Source organism: Barbus barbus (assembly GCF_936440315.1).
Source record: "Barbus barbus genome assembly, chromosome: 49".
NCBI lineage: Eukaryota > Metazoa > Chordata > Actinopteri > Cypriniformes > Cyprinidae > Barbus > Barbus barbus.
In genome coordinates, this window is record NC_136727.1 from 3,374,117 (window position 1) to 3,391,870 (window position 17,754).

The window sequence follows — 17,754 nt, forward strand, 5'->3', positions numbered from 1 at the left end:
ACCTATCCTTACTGATGTGGATGCACCTCTATCTGAAAATGGATAGTTTAATAATTAAATGTTTTCTGTTTTCAAATGTTTTTCTCTTTTTAGGCCACTGATGGAGAACAGACGGTGACTGGGATGAATGCTGGTCAAAGAGGAGAATGACATTTCCCCCAAACTGATGCAACAATGGTATTAACGGAGGACGCTGCCCTGGATGTTGTAAAAGATGTCACATGCTGTGCTGATGGGGCTTCTTCATGACTACATAAGTTATGCTAAAGAGATCATGACAATTGACAGTGATACATGATCAGTATTCATGCATGGCATATGAAACAAACTGTAAGTGTAAAATTTGTAAAAACAAAATGTTAAATGTGTTGTTTAGTAGAAGTGGAGTTTACACGCTGTCATTCATACACATGCTCACACACTTTCTTGCACACACAGTTTCGGTTTATTATAAGCAAAATTCGATTGCATTAGTGACCCCGTTTATTGGCCGTGAACATCAGTTAATTTTGACACTTTTTCTTTGATGATGAACCAGCCAGGCCGACGGCCGTCGAACGGACTTCTCTAGAATGTCCAGATGGCCAGTACACCCATGCTCAAGAATATATGATCCATTCATCCATTTTCCAGTCCACTTATCTTCTGTAGGGTTGCGGGGATGATGGAGCCTATTCCCAGCATCCGAAGGCAGAGGAAATCACAGAAATAATATAATAAAAGCAACAGAACTTCACAGTCGACTAATTTTGTGAATAAAAAAAGACGCAGATCAGTGAATGTGACCAGGAGCTGTAAGGTAGGCTAACAAACACATAAGCACAACGACACCATATTACATTTATGCATTGTTTTATTGAAATTTGATAAGTATTTCAAAGAATTATGTAATTCTAAACATTGGTTCTACAAATATTTTTCCATTATATTTAAGTTTTAAGCCATTAACGAAACAACCCAGCACTGAGCTGACTCACACTAATACAAACTTTGATTTCAAACAAAACCTTTATGTAGATAAGAAAAAAAAAAAAAAGGTTTGCTGTCTTTGGACACCACAATTAAAGTGAAAATTCAGAACAGTGACTTTGCGTACTTGTTGTGATGGTACAGCCAGTTACTGCATTCATTAATCTGCATCAATGAGCTGAGTGTTTGTAGGCTAAGTGTTGAACAGTCTATTCATTTATTTATTTTTTTTCCTAAAAAAATAATAATCACAAACCATTTGCTTTATACTTTTAGTAAAACAGCTCAGTGCTACAAATAGACTACTTGTGATTTGAATACAAATAATGTAAAAAACAAACAAACAGTTAACTGTTTATTGCATGAGGGTGGGACAATAACCTGTCACTCACATGTGACTGCAGCAACAGTAAACTACAACTATCCAACCAATTCCAAAATCAAGTCCCACCCCACATTTTTTAATTGCCCATAGTTTGTAGTCCTTGCAAATACATATTTAAGGATTAAAATAGCCCAGCAGTAAAATCCCTCACAAATAGATAATAATATTACAAAGCAATGACCATCTAGAAAATGTTAAAATGATATATGCTTCTATTAATAAGTAAAATGTATATTTCCATAGGTTAAAGTTCTGAAAGCTCTGCTAAATATTTAGATGTTACAGTTCAGTTGCTTATGAAAACAGATGTTTTTAAAATGAGCTGAAATAATGTTGTGGGATCCTCTCAGATCATGTGACCTCCATATTTCTTCCTGTAAGAAAACAATGAATGAAAGAATGTATATACAGTAGAAAGAAATGAACACTGTGATTTAAAGGGCACCTGTTATGCAAAATCCACATTTACATGGTGTTTGGACATAAATCTGTATTAGCAGTGTGTGAACACAACCACCCAACAATGATAAAAATCCACCCGCTCCTTATTTTCCTTATTATTCTCATTAAACTAAATCAGTCTCACTAGGCCTGCCGTTTTGATTCTCTAAGCAATATGACGTCACATTGCACAGGGCCAGGCCACGGGGGCTGATTGACAGCCTTGCATTGCCATAGATTCCGCCCTCGGTGGTTGTACGCTGTCCTTCATTTTCTCCACGTCGCGTAAGAAATCTGGGTTCTCTGTGTCTGGATGTAAGACTGAACATATGAGTCTACATTTTCTCCCAACATCTGCGCTGCTGAGGATGCAGTGGATTTCTGGAGCACTTCTATTTTTGACAGTAATGTGCCTCAAAATCTACCTAAATACGTTTATGTCTGTGCAAATCATTTCACTCCAAACTGCTTTGTAAATGTTATGTCGTTATAATGCTTAATGTTTTAACTCTATTTGTGTGCGTGCATTATCAAAGTATTTTAATTGATCACAGCTTTGAGACACACCCCAAAAATGCCATTTTCCAGATGTTATAATAAAGTGAGTGACGTGACGTGGCCAAGTATGGTTACCCATACTCAGAATTGGTGCTCTGCATTTAACCCATCCAAGTGCACACACACACACACCATAAACACACACCCGGAGCAGTTGGTGATTCGGTGCCTTGCTCAAGGGTCTCATCTCAGTCGTAGTATTGAAGGTAGAGAGAGCTAGGGACATGTCTCTACCAATATACAGTGACTACCAAATAGTCCCTAGCAATAATTTTGATCAAACAATTAAATATATGTATACGTTTTTGTACCATTGATAAACCTAAGAAGTTAAAGTAAATACGTTATAAAACTGCGTGCTTTCAAGGACACACATTTAAAACAAGGGGTGGAATATGAACATAAGGCAGTCGTACACCGGATGAGAAGTGCAGTGCTGTGTTTACAACAACTCATAGGTAAGCTTATGGCACCTAGGTCATAGCAGTCAATAACAGTTCAAATAAAACTTGACTTTAGGAATTAACAAAATTGCGTCGATGAGTTTGAAATACGGTGTTTGATAAAACAGAGCAAAAAAAAAAAAAAAGGGTGATCTATGGCTATTATTAACTCTATATAAAGCATACAGACAGAAGGACAAACGTTGTGCAGAAAGATGCACAACCAAAAGTCTTTCAGCCTAGGAAGAAGTCATTATGTACGTTAAAAACAATTTGGGACAAATATAATTTGATTTTGGTAAACTATGTGAGTGGCGCTCTGTGGTGTGGCAAGATTTGAAACAACGCCCTGGATCGCCACGGACAGGCTTTAACTTTAACTTAATGTTGTTAAACTGAATGTACAATGCAAACTGTTAGTGGAAATATTATCAAAATAAAAAAACACTGTTCTGGGATCCCTAACAAAACACTGAAATAAGAGTGTGCAGTTTTTGTCAATCAGATGCTGTAAGAGGGGTTGTTTTTTGTGGTACACTCAACGGATGAACATTTAGAGACTGAAAGTCTAGGGGGGGATACATTCAAGGTTGCAACTGGTGCAAAACAACATCATTATCTCCTGAGAAAGAACAACGCGTTTAGGACCTGGTTACATCTCGACGTTGATATGTACTGGGTGCAGAATTCTGGCACAATATACTTACTGCGAAACCTCAGATATGTTGCTGAGTAATGGTTCATCTTTTTGTAATTGAAACAAGTGCACCCAACTGGGAGGAGGATCGAGTCTGGTACTTTCTCTCTCACTTGGAGGGTTGTTCTTAACCTGCACCTAATTTTGAAGTATAAAACATGGGGTTTCTTTCAGTTTCAGTGGAAGCTCAGCCGTGGGTTAAGTACACGTCGCCCGGCATTCTAGAACAGGTGTTGGTCTTCCGCTGTAACTGAAACGAGCTCCCCAGTCCACTGAAGAGTGAAGATGACAGCACAGTTCTGAGGTTGTATATTAGTTATAATACTTTTGCTTGGGGTTTTAGATTTAGTGTATGCTCAAGTTTATTATTCATTCACGTATATTATAATTTATCCATTCACTCATGATCATTCTTGTATTATGCACCGGTTTTATGATTATCTTTCTTGAATGTGTTTATGATTTGATTATCATCATTTTATGCATTTACTTATAATCAGTATCAGTATTATTGATATCAGCTGTGTGTACCAACAATAAACAGTTGTAATTGCTTGATTAGTATGGTGTACAGACCTTTTATTGGCACCTTCTCTTGCCGAATTAGCACCTCACTGGTCTCACATTAGTTTTGAAAACCAAAACAGAAACCATATAAAACAGATGCGCATGAAAGATTAATTAGCAGCGGTAAAGTTTTCTTTCATAATCATCCTGGTTACAATTCGATTAATATTAAAACAATGTTATGCGTGATTAACACACCCAGTGCTCTGATGCTGCTGTAATATTGTTGGTTCACAAAATCAAAATTGTGTAATTATTATCTGTAAAATATAGCCTACAAACATAAAAAAAACCTCTGATTATAAATTACGAAATTATGAATATGTTGGCTATCATAAGCTATAAATTAAGAGTTTAGATGACATGAAGCTGCCACCGGAGGAGATAGGGGGTGCTCTGCTCTGATGTCCCCTCCAATGTCAAAAGAAAATCTATGCCCTTGCTGTTTGAATTTTTTTTTTCCATTGGGATGCTTTCGTCAGCACAGTGAAATTAGAGAAATGAGCTGTCTACAAAGAAACACTACATGATGCAGTATCTTACCTCACATTTGGAATTTCTACAGAACTGCAGTATGTCTTCTTTCCGTGGCTGATTTGAAAACAATTACACACAATTAAATGCTAATTTTGCAAAATAGAGATGTTTTCCTTTTGCTATAGAATCTAGGTGATACTTGCCATTTTTATGTATCCTGTGGTAAATCCAAAAAGCAGCTACAGCTGCATTCACGAGCAGAAAAACAACAACACCAAAAATAATTGTTACAGCAGCTACAGACAGACCTGAATCTGGAACAGATAAAGACAGACCATCATTAGTGTGAATGTGTGTCTGATCTATAACAGACATTATGAGCAATGTTCCCTCTATGCTGCGCATCTGTCGTGACCCTGAAGAAGAAATAATGTGCCACGTACACGCAAAAATTAGTTGAGAAAGCCTACACAGGCAAACCACTATAGAATTGGTGTCGCTATAGAGTTTGGACCTGGTGAATGCGATTTATGAATGAATGAATGAATGAATGATGCATTTATATAGCACATTTATTGTGTATTGCCGTACACCCAAAGCGCTTTACAATCATGTGGGGGTCTCTCCTCAACCACCACCAGTGTGCAGCATCCACTTGGATGATGTCACGGCAGCCACACTACAACGGCGCCAGTGCGCTCACAACACACCAGCTACAGGTGGAGAGGAGAGAGTGATAGAGCCAATCAAATGGATGGGGGTTACTAGGAGGCCATGATTGATAAGGGCCAGTGGAGGGAATTTGGCCAGGACACCGGGGTTACACCCCTACTCTTTACGAGAAGTGCCATGGGATTTTTAGTGACCACAGAGAGTCAGGACCTCGGTTTAACGTCTCATCCGAAAGACGGTTTAGGTTATGTTTTGAGTCCCTGCAGAAATCAAATACTTTAAATGGAAATGGCTCAACACGAGAGTCAATGCAAACGCAATGACGTGTGAAATAAAACATCATCATGTAATAAAGATAGGCTTGATTAAGTGGTGGAAATAGTGGATGATGGGCACAGAGCAGTAACACAACTCGGAGACATTTTCAGTTATACACAGGTGTAGTAGTGTGCAATCTGTACTACATATAGGGATGTTTAGATAACTACATAAGAATTCACGTTCATGTTTTTTAAAATATATATTTAGTTTACAGATCTCAGTTTAAAGGTTTCAGTTTGTTTTCTATTCTATTCTATTCTATTCTATTCTATTCTATTCTATTATATTCTATTCTATTCTATTCTATTCTATCAGTTCAAATGCTTCAGTTTGTTTTTATATTATGTGATCCTCTCTGTGAAATCCAGGCTAAAGTCTCAAAATCTAATTATGAGATAACAAGCATCAAAGTTTGATTTAAACCATTTCACTATAATTTCAATCTTTGACATGGTCCTTCTCAGTCAATATTAAAGATATAAAGGTTACATTTTCACAGAATGTTCTTTACCTCAAGAATGATGATTTTATGTAGAAAATAGTAAATCACAAAAAAAATACTTTAGCTGGGTTTTCACAGAGAGAGTCACTTATATTATAATAGGCCTGTATTATAAACCCAATAAATAATTGACCTCAACAAAGTAATTCATGAGCAATATCTGCTTCATTTTTTCATATTATATTATATTATATTATATTATATAGTATTGTATTGAGTTGTATTATATTATTATAAATAAGTGAACTGTTCTGCAGGATTTTAAAAATTATTTGTAATAGAATTTCTTGGTAATACAGCACTGTAAAAAAAAGTTTTCTCAGGTTACCTAAAATGTGCATCATTTAGTTACATCATCATACATTGTCAAATCACATATAAATAACACATTAAAGTTAAAAGTTACACACTTTTTGTGTGTGTGCTGTACAGATCTGGTACAAAGAATGTTTTTGCTCAGGTGACCGAAATGTCTGCCCAACTGAGAAATGTTTTGCTCAAAAAAAAAAAAAAAAATTCATTTAGAATATTAAAGGGATTTTTAGACTGCGACGAGACGTGGCGACGAGACGTGACGTCTCCGTTCCCTCCTTCAGGGAATGAGGGTTACATACTTAACAGAGACTTTCCCTTTCTGTCGGTCACTATGAGTCACATCGGACCAACGAATTGGGATCCCTAACAAAGCGCCATGGATGCTGACCCTTCCAGTGTCTTGTACGAGCTTCCTGGGCCCCTTTTTGGTGTAGGCTGGGGCTTGCAACAACAACAATAATAATAATAATAATTCATTTTATTTGTAACACACTTTATATTACAACAAAATCCAAAAGTGCTACAATATAAAAAAAATCAAGCAAAAGCTCTGCTAATAAGGTGGGTTTTAAGGCCACATTTAAAAGCATCCACAGACTGTGGTGTCCTCAGATGGTCCGGGAGAGCATTCCACAAACTGGGAGCAGCTGAGCAGAAGGCCTGATCTCCCATAGTATGGAGCTTGGTCCTGGGGGATTTCAGGAGATGTGCTGAAACAGAGGGGGGGCGTCACCATGGACACACTGGTGGGTGAGGAGGGAAACCTTATATTCAATCCTGTTTGAGACAGAGAGCCAATGGAGCGATTTAAGGATAGGAGTTATATGATCATATTTGTGCACCCTCATCAGCACTGTTCTGAATGTACTTCAGGTTCTGGAGGCTTTTGCCAGGGATCCCAATGAGGAGAGCATTACAATAGTCCAGCCTGGAGGAGACAAAGGCGTGGAGAAGCTTTTCTGCATCTCCAAAAGTGAGCATAGGGCAAAGTTTGGCGATGTTCCTCAGGTGGAAAAAAGAGGTCTTACACAGATGTTTGATGTGATCCTCAAAGGTCAGATGTGAGTCCATTTTAACACCCAGGTTGGTGACTGATGTTGAAAGTAAAATATCCTGGCCAGAGAAAGTAATGCTGTTAATGACAGTTGTTCGGACCTGGTTTGGAGTGCCGATTAGGATGCCTTCAGTCTCGGAGCTGTTTAGCTGCAATAAATTTTGCTTCATCCACGCATTTATCTCCTCCAGGCAGGTGGTCAAAATGGAAGATGGCATGACAGAAGACGAAGTTGAGTTGGTCCTGATGTAGAGTTGAATGTCATCAGCGTAGCAATGAAAAGAAATTCCATGCCGGCTGATGACATGACTGAGAGGGAGCATGTAAAGGATAAACAGCATGGGGCAGAGCACTGAGTCTATGGTCAAAGTGTCTAGGTTGATCTTTTTCAGGTCCCTGAACTAATAGGGGCTAAGTTTGAAATGACCAGATCCAGTATGTGGCCCCTGAAATGTGTGGGGACATCAACATGTTGTTGGAGGTTGAGACAATCCCGTAATTGCAGAAACTCATCTGCAAAGTGGCAGGAGGGAGTGTCAACATGAATATTAAAATCTCCAAATATTAATGTTAGTAGAAATCGTGCAGAGTGTTGTAAGTAGATCATGAATCTCTGAAATGAAAACTGAGTTTTGTTTAGGGGTCCGATAAATGACAAGTATTGTCATGGTAAAGGGAGATTTACACTTAAATGCAAGCATTCAAAAGAAGACAATGTAGGCAAGGGGAGGGGGGACAATTACAGATTCTGTCTGTGTATTATAGCTAAGCCACCACCGCAACCATTGTTGCGGGCTTTCTCCAGGTAGCTGTAGCCAGGGGGACAGGCATCATTTAATGCTGAGTAGACCTCTGGCTGATGCCACGTTTCTATAATGCACATAAAGTCTAATCCCTTATCCATGATATGGTCTTGTATAAAGGATGATTTATTTGGGAGGGATTGTGTATTAAAGAGTTCTATTTTAAGCGTTAATGGAGTAGTAAATCTCTATAGAGGCCATAGTACACTGGAATTCACTCCACATTTTCTGTCCTGCTTGATGTGCAGGGATCTTGCGATGTTTCCCAATACAATCCAGCTTTGCATGCACAGATCTCGTGGTGTTTCCCGTGTTACTAACATCAAGAACAACACTGCTCTGATGACGCGGCAACCGAGCAACAGTGGTCCAGATGGATGGAATGGCTGAAGCAGAGCAGCCACGCCGGTGGTAAACAAGCTTTCGATGGAAACTTCTGTGGATATAACGCGGCCGTCGCAGAAGTACAAGTTCTTTAACAGCTTCAATGCACGTTGGAATGGTGCTGTTGTTGAAAGTCAGCAGAAGGAATACTTGAGCTTCATGCCGATCGCAGAAGCTCGCAGTAGCAGCACTAAACAACAAGAAAAAAAAGTAGGAGGGTAGGCAGCCTTCAGTTTGCTAAAATAATCCATGCAAAACTTTAGAAAGAGAAACAGCGAAAACTACAAACGCCAGCGCCTAACACTACAATTTAAAACAATCCGTGCAAAAACTGATTAAAACTTTTAAAACTATAAAAACAAACTGTTACAACGGAGAAGCGGCGAACAAAACACACCAGCGTCCTCTCTCATCCTTCACATATCTGGTATCAACATCTGGTAAACATTCATCAACAAGAAGGCCAGTCACTGTTGTCGTAGCACTAAAAAACGTATCCGTTCCACTTGGAATCTGAACGTGGCGGAAGCCCTATCCTTTTGGAAGCACTTACACATATGAACAAGCGTTTAGGTGCATATGGAAGATTAGAGGTGATTGTAACTATTGGAAAATGGCAGAAGTCTGCCGGGGAAACAGACTCTGAGGCTATACCATATTTACACATATGGGATCCACTTGGGTCACTACATATGGAACCCAGCCCTCTACCGGTTCTCACGGATTCATTGAGTGAGGGCCTAGCGCCGGATGTTCTGCCATGTCTGGCTGCCAAGGGGACGGAGGAGCTCGACAGGGTCTACAGTACAGACTCTCTGGGGCAGTTATAGCAAGCCGACTCAAGGCCGGGGCCTCTCAGTACTTCTACCCGTTTGAGGTGAGAACACAGGAGGATAGCGGCTCCACACGAAGGCTATAGAATCTAGCGAACGTGTTGGGGGTTGCCCAACCCGCAGCTCTACAAATATCTGTCAGTGAGGAGCCACGAGCCATCGTCCAGGAGGATGCAACACATCTAGTGGAGTGACCTTGCAACCTGAACGGGCAGAGCACACCCTGTGCCTGATAAACCAGGGTAATGGCATCCACTATCCAGTGGGCCATCTTCCCCTTAGAGATGGAATTCCCCTTCTGCCAGCCTCTGTGACAGACAAAGAGCCGGTCTGAGGTCCTGAAGCTTTGCATCCAGTCTACGTAGCATCTCAAGGCTCGGACGGGATAAAGCAAAGTCAGGGCTGGGTCTGTTTCCTCTGGGGGCAGCGCTTGCAGGCTCACCACCTGATCTCTGAAGGGAGTAGTGGGAACCCTGGGCACATAGCCAGGGCCTCAGGATTACCTGGCAGTCAGCCGGCCCGAACTCTAGGCACGAATCGTCGACCAAAAATACGTGCAGATCCCCAACCCTCTTGATGGAAGCCAGTGCAAGCAGGAGCAGAGTTTTCATTGATAGAAACTTCAGCTCAACTGATGGCAAAAGCTGAAATGGGCCCTGCTGTAGTGCTTTGAATACTAGAGACAGGTCCCAAGAGGGTATAGAGGGGGGTCGGGGAGGATTTAACCTTGTTGCCCCCCTAAGGAACCTGATGACCAGGTCTTGCTTCCCTACATACTTCCCTTCCACGGGGTCACAGACACATAGACTTTAAGGGTGGAGGGAGATAGCCTACACTCCAACCCTTGCTACAAGAAGGACAGCACAACTCTGATCGGGCATCTTTGGGGGTCTTCTCGGTGAGAAGAGCACCATTTGACGAACAGGTTCTACTTCAGGGTGTAAGCGTGTCTCATAGACGGTGCTCTGCCGAAGTGATGGTGTCGACTACCTCCTGGATAGAAGAAATTGCTCTTTTGTCAAGGTTTTGGGTACCACTGACTGTGAAGTCAGTTGTGGGGAAAAAAGAAACAAAAGATTCTCCCCCCGGCCCTCCTCTGGGGGAGGGAGTGGTGCGTTCACCATCTCCCGAAGATCAGCTTCCTCCATCTCTGGGTCGCCCGTCTCAGGGACTCTTGCTCTTTCGCTTGCCACAAGGTTTGGCGGGGACCTGGATGGGCAGGGCGGCTGCCCTGCAACTGGCTCTACGGCGCTGCTTTGCAGGAGGCTGCTGCATTTGCTGCGTGGGAGTGGGAGTGGGGGCGCTGGCGGGCGCGGTATGAAGCTCTTTTAGAACTTATGGGTCATGCCCACCCTCGTGCAGGTCCTTCAGTGCCTTGGCCTGATGAACCTACAACAACGCCATAGCATGTAGGGCTGAGGCAGCTTCTCCGCAGGCTGCATAAGCACTGCCGGTCAGGGTCGACGAGTACCTACAGGCCCGTGAGGAGGGCCCCGCGCTGCCCCACTGTCGAGGGTGGTGAGGGAAGACAAGCCACTGGGTTGGTTTCTGGCAGTGAAAGGTGCTGTCTACGACTCAGTGAGTTCGGGCCGTGGTGGAGGTTTCCACTCGAGCCCAACCCTCTCGGTGCAAGCCCGGGCAAGCATAGCCACCATTTCCGGATCTGTATCCGGTATTGCTGGCCACCCAGACGGATATAAATGGTACTCCACGAGAGAGTCTGTTCCCTGGGCAGCTCCACTGGCTGTGAAATGCCGGTGGAAGGAGGAGCCTTAAGAGGTTGGTTCCTTGGAGGGGAATTCCTCACTGTCATCATAATACCAGTCCGGCTACTGCCAGAAGTAGCGCTCCCCCGGCTGCCACCAGGGGGGCCCTAGATCTAGGCAGAGGCAAGGGCACCCCACCCCTTTGCAGGAAACGGAGCCTGGTACGCAACTCCGCGATGGTCATTTTCCCACAATGGGAGCATGACTAGTTAGGCATTAAGGCACGTGAGGCAGCGATCGTGGCCATCACCCGGCACCAGGTAACGACCGCCTCCAGAAACGCACGGGTGGAAGGGCATCTTTGAAAGACGCATCTTTATAAAGACGTCCACCCTTGAATGCTCTTTTAGAAATTACTCTTTTAGTGTGCTGAAGTACACAGGGGAGATGGCTGCCTACAACACAAACAGGGGGTTGTGCAGCCTGATGTGTGCCACCCACTAACATGGGAAGAACCACTGCCACTGAAGCGCCATACCACCAGCACGAGAGCTTCCGAAGAGCGTGCTCAAACTTGATGAGATTCACTCATCAGCAGAAGTCAGGAGCAAAACGATGTAATCACTCGGCTCCGAAGTGGAAAGCTGAGTATGCGTTTCACCTGCTGCCTATTTATGCTTGTTCTGTCATCAGTGGAAGCTGGATGCAATCATCATGTTCCAATGTGCATTGGTTCATTTAGTTTACACTCGAAGTAGATTGGTGTCTCTAAGCGATATCCCAATTCGTCGGTCCGACGTGACTCGTAGTGACCGACTGAAAGGGAACCCAATGACCCACGGTTGATGATTTCAAGTAGGACTATAAATCTTTGGGTAGACAGGGAATCGATTTGATTCATGATTCAAGAACTTTTTTTTTGCAAATTCAGAACAATTTGATTCCAGACAATTCACAATTAAATTTGACTCAATTAACAATCCGGTTCTTAATTCTTCATTGCATTCTTTATTTGTGCTTCCCTTAAATTCTTTAAATGCTTAGTCAGGGTGCAAATTACACGGCAACCTTTATGGAGTCAGAAAAAAATAAAAATAAAATAAACATTTGTCCATTGTTAGATGTTAGTTTAATGATGCTATATGGCATGACATATGGCATATGTAGAAATTTATGTAAGCCAATATAAAAAAAAGGCTTTAAAACTATTAGTTTGTGTTAACTATTGTCTAGAAAAGTTTTAATGTATAGGCTAACATTTTGTCACACCAGGGGCATCGCAGAAGTGAGGGGAACAGAATTGTCAAATGTAATAAATATATGTATGTATGTATTTATATATTTTTTGACAAAAAATAAATAAATAAATAAAATCATATCTCTTACTTTGAATTGGCTAAGAAATCAAATACACTGCTGGACTATAATTAATAATTTGTATTCTATATATACAGTGGGGGAAAAGAATATTTGATCCCCTGCTGATTTTGTACGTTTGCCCAATGACAAAGAAATTATCAGTCTATAATTTTACTGGTAGGTTTACTTGAACAGTGAGAAACAGAATAACAACGACAACAACAAAAATCGGAAAAATGCATTTAAAAAAGTTATAAATTGATTTGCATTTTAATGAGTCAAATAAGTATTTGACCCCTTTGCAAAACATGACTTAGTACTTGGTGGCAAAACCCTTCTTGGCAATCACAGAGGTCAGAAGTTTCTTGTAGTTGGCCACCAGGTTTGCACACATCTCAGGAGGGATTTTGGCCCACTCCTCTTTGCAGATCCTCTCCAAGTCATTAAAGTTTCGAGGCTGACGTTGGGCAACTCGATCCTTCAGCTCCCTCCACAGATTTTCTATGGGATTAACTTCTGGGGACTGGCTTGGCCACTCCATGACCTTAATGTGCTTCTTCTTGAGCCACTCCTTTGTTGCCTTGGCCATGTGTTTTGGATCATTTTCATGCTGAAATATTCATCCATGACCCATTTTCAATGCCCTGACTGGCTTCAATGCCCTGGCCCTGACGGTACATGGCCCCGTCCATCGTCCCTTTGATGCGGTGCAGTTGTCCTGTCCCCTTAGCAGAAAAACACCCCCAAAGCAAAATGTTTCCACCTCTATGTTAGACGGTGGGGATGGTATTTCTTGGATGCTTTGTTGAGCAGGGGGACCTAGCGGACGCTGCAGGATTTCAGTCCTTCACAGCGTAGTGTGTTACCAATTGTTTTCTTGGTGACTATGGTCCCAGCTGCCTTGAGATCATTGACAAGATCCTCCTAGTTCTGGGCTGATTCCTCACCGTTCTCATTATCATTGAAACTCCACGAGGTGAGATCTTGCATGGAGTCCCAGACCGAGGGAGATTCACTGTTATTTTGTGTTTCTTCCATTTGCGAATCATTGCGCCAACTGTTGTCTCTTTCTCACCAATCTGCTCTATTTTTCCAATCACAGAATAAGGTAGAAAATATACTTTATAGTTTCTGTACTTTAATAAATATGCCAATTAGCACTGCATCAAAGTCAAAATCGTGTGTTTATTGTCTTCACATTTTATCAGTAAACATGTTTCTGCTTTTTATTCAGCTTAGCTGGATGCCCTTGTCCATATCAGGGATTTCCTTATGGAGTGAATTTTGTGCTAAAATTCATCAAACAAATCCAGTGTTTTGCAAATAAACACAATCTGCTTTGCAAAGAAAAACTTGACTTTCAAACAAACGCAAAGTGATTTGCAAATACAAAACTCTATTTTAGAGAAAATGCAGAGGTATGGACAAATATATGTCTTGTGTGTTACAACTGTGAGACTAATTTGCCTTTTTATGAGGAAACTTGGCTTGATTTTCTCACACGTGTACAGGCAGATTTTCTCACACGTGCAATTGAGCAACTTTCATTTCCAAAAACAGCAGATGCGCTGTCGGTCAATTTACGCTAGTTTCCCGAGACCCGAAACACCTATTTACCTTTTCAGACCAATATGAGTGGGGAACAAGTGAGTTTCTGTCTTACTATCTCTTTAATTAACCATTTAGATGTTTTCACAAAGCGACCCTATAGTGTCAGTGAAATTCACAATAAGGGCTGTAAAGTTGTTAACATGATTGATTAGTTCAAAAATCAGTAGTGACATGGCTAAACATTTAACTAGGCTGTCTTTCCCTATAAAAACTGATCCATTCTCCGTACCTCTTATCCTCTGTTGGATCGTGGGATATAGAATATACATACAGTAATAATAATAATAATAATAATAATAATTCATTACATTTATATAGCGCTTTTCTGCTTTTCTAAGCACTCAAAGCGCTCTACATTGTGAGGGGTGGTGTCTCCTCGTCCACCACCAGTGTGCAGCATCCACCTGGATGATGCGACGGCAGCCATAGTGCGCCAGAACGCCCACCACACACCAGCTTACTGGTGGAGACGAGACAGAGTGATGAAGCCAATCAGTGTAAGGGGATGATTAGGAGGCCATGATGGTCAGAGACCAATGGGGAAGTTTGGCCAGGATGCCGAGGTCACACCTCTACTCTTTTCGAAAGACATCCTGGGATTTTTAATGACCACAGAGAGTCAGAACCTCGGTTTAACGTCTCATCCGAAAGACGGTGCTTTTTGACAGTATAGTGTCCCCATCACTATACTGGGGCGTTAGGACCCACACAGACAACAGGGTGAGCACCCCCTGCTGGCCTCACTAACACCTCTTCCAACAGCAACCTAGTTTTCCCAGGAGGTCTCCCATCCAGGTACTGACCAGGCTCAACCCTGCTAAGCTTCAGTGGGCAACCAGTCTTGGGCTACAGGGTGATATGGCTGTATGGATCAGTATATATTGATACAATTGTTCAACATTCAAAACAATGCAGGGGTCACAATAGATTGTAATACTAAAATGCAAATGTATCGGACAGTCCTTATTGTCGAGCCCTGCCATGGTATTTATTTAGTAAAACCATGGTTAATTTTTTTTTGTTAAATTAGGTTAAATTTTATTTAGTAAAACCATGGTTAATCTTAAGGGATAGTGTAGGATATCAGAACGAATCAGACAAATTAAGATTCGATCAGAACATCGAAACATGAGGAGCCAAAATTCCACAGAGGCCCAAGAAAACAGGACAATGTCATAAATCAGATCCCTAGCCCAGCCCGTCTGAAGAAAGCCTAACCAGCAAGCCTCTTTCACAGAACAGCTTGAAACATTAAGACAAAAGAACACTTATTGATAAGTCCAATGCAGGAAGGAGATCGTCAAATTTGGGGGCAAGTAATCAAGGCTGATAGTCAAAGAGATGGCCATCACGTGTTCCACAATAGAAATCACGAGCTTCCTTAGATTGACTTTCCCCCCACAAGACAAAGACTTAGACTGCAATTTCTTAGGAGACCCTTTAACCTCTCTCTGGTCTTCACAGAACATGTATTTATGTCCTACACAGAAATACACAGAGACTGTCTTTTCCATATGCACCTAAAATCATCTTAAAAGGACTTATGAGCAACTAATGATTTCTATGCATGACTCCATATCATGTATGTAACCCACACATTAGTCTATCATGTTTTAATCACATATTATGTATGTCTTTTTAATAACTAGGGAATAGCTCGAGGGTTAATATCCTTGTTTGGTATGTATGAGTTTGAAAAATCATGCTTTAAAAGTTTCTTCCAATCAATTCTTTGTCAAATGTATCATAGTCTTGTTATAGAAATCATGTCCAAAATTATACTTTGCAAGAGCGTGTAAAATTCGGACCATGTGACTGATACATGATTTATGATCAGGAGGAAAAACGAGCTAAGATCATATCTAATTGGTCAAGACACCCATTGGGATGGGTCAAGAGGCCGAGTTTAAAAACTCAAGAAACCATCAAATCACTCTCTTCTTCAAATCTCTCTCTCTTCTTCTGCTAACGTTTAGCCATGCTTTTTGCCATCACTTTCTGTGCTCTTTGAGCATGCTCTGGCCTACATGCCAGCTGCTAACATGATGAAACGAAAAACCACCAAGTCTCGTTACATCCTTTTATTCTTTTACTTTAGTTTCTTTTCTGCATCTTCAGCCAACGCCCAACCATTGGCTGCCCAAGAATTCATTACTAATGACCACTGAACTATCAGCCAATCAGCAACCTCGGGAAACCCCCTTTTCTGCAACTACAAAATGGAATCCCTTAACACACAGGCAACGCATTTTTGCTGAGCTGGTGCATTTAATATTAATTTTAGCCTCATTGAGAAACTCAGTGCGAGAGATAATTAAGTGATTGATGGTTGTTCAGGTCTATGCAATTGCACATATCGCTGTAAACTTGGGATTTCACATCCTTTCCTCAGTTTCTCTCTTTCTGCAACTTGTGTGAATGTGTGAATGCGTGTGTTCATGTGTTAGTTTACACGTCTTAAAGCCTTTCCACACTGAGAGCGAGGCGAAAAAGCGAGGCGAATCGCCTGCGAATGTTGCTTTCACACCGAGTGTGAAATGAATGTTCGCCTTCTGCTAATTCACTTCCCTTCTGCATGCTAGGGGGCGCCGTCCAACAATGCATTTTTTCCTTCATGTAGCATATGTATCTTGTGTGGTTTACATCATCCGCTGCTCAATATACAGCATTAAGCATTGTTTCTTCAGAAACACAAAATATCCATAATGCTTACAAGAATACATCTGAAATAATTAGAGGTACAATTAGCTACATTGAAAATGTATGTAATTATTAACGTTTTTTCTCAAAACCCACTTTAAATCATCATCGAGTGCTTGTAATAACTTCCGATTGTGATCTAAAATGGATTTTGATTCTATAATAGGCAGACATGCACTCTTTGCATGTTTTATAATGGACCGATCGCTTGTCATGTGTCATAAACATCCTTTATTGTTAAAATAAATACCACGAGCTGCATAAAAACATACAGAAAACCTATCTTCAAAATTATAGGTCTATTTGCTTTCATATTTCATGTGTAGAAAAATATTTATCTCTTTTTTTATATACAGAAGGGCAAGAGATATGATTACATGATTGACAGGTCTAGAGTGAACGAGTTCTGACTCATAAACACTCGCGCTCGTGGAAGATAGTGGACGATGCTCTTCAGATCACATAATTCAGATGAGAATTAATATGTTATTCTGTATAAAGAATAGGTGAGTATAGTCTGTTCTTAAATACCAACAATAACAAGAACTCAGCATTCACTCTCTTCTCTCTTGCAGAAAAAAGTCCTCTACTTCTGTGTTTTTACGCTCGTGCTCAATACAGTCTTCTGAGCTTTTAGCGCCACTGCGTCGACCTTTTGGGTAACAGCAGTTGCTCTGGTCATGTGACGTAATGCTCAAATATTATTGGACGGCCCGTGTTTTCGCTTAGCAAAACTCAAAAGATTTGTCGGACTGGACAAAAAAAAAAACATTTGCATTTTCGGTGCGCAAATGTTCGCAGTCTATGTGGAAGCATGCATAGGAAGCTGTTGTTATATTCCAGTGCGTCATCGCGTGCAAAATTCGTTTCGCTTTTTCGTGCTCAGTGTGGAAAGGCCTTTAGGTTTATATAAATAAAGTCTTATTTATATTGAAAAGAGAAGTATCTTGTGTTTTG

General features: G+C 41.1%; 1 protein-coding gene across 2 annotated transcripts in view; it reads right to left on the bottom strand.

The window, feature by feature from the left end:
* Nucleotides 1-428: 428 nt before the first annotated feature.
* Nucleotides 429-17,754, bottom strand: part of LOC306867160 (uncharacterized protein) — a 34,212-nt gene continuing 16,886 nt past the window's right edge. Inside the window, exons 5-7 of one of the 2 annotated variants that reach the window (XM_079412712.1) lie at nucleotides 4,741-4,851; nucleotides 4,604-4,651; nucleotides 429-1,728 (exon numbers count right to left, since the gene is read on the bottom strand). In XM_079412712.1, the coding sequence (XP_079268838.1) occupies nucleotides 4,620-4,651; nucleotides 4,741-4,851 (143 nt within the window). In that variant the 3' untranslated portion in view covers nucleotides 429-1,728; nucleotides 4,604-4,619. The remainder of the gene's footprint in view (nucleotides 1,729-4,603; nucleotides 4,652-4,740; nucleotides 4,852-17,754) is intronic. The other variant, XM_079412713.1, reaches the window with a different exon arrangement.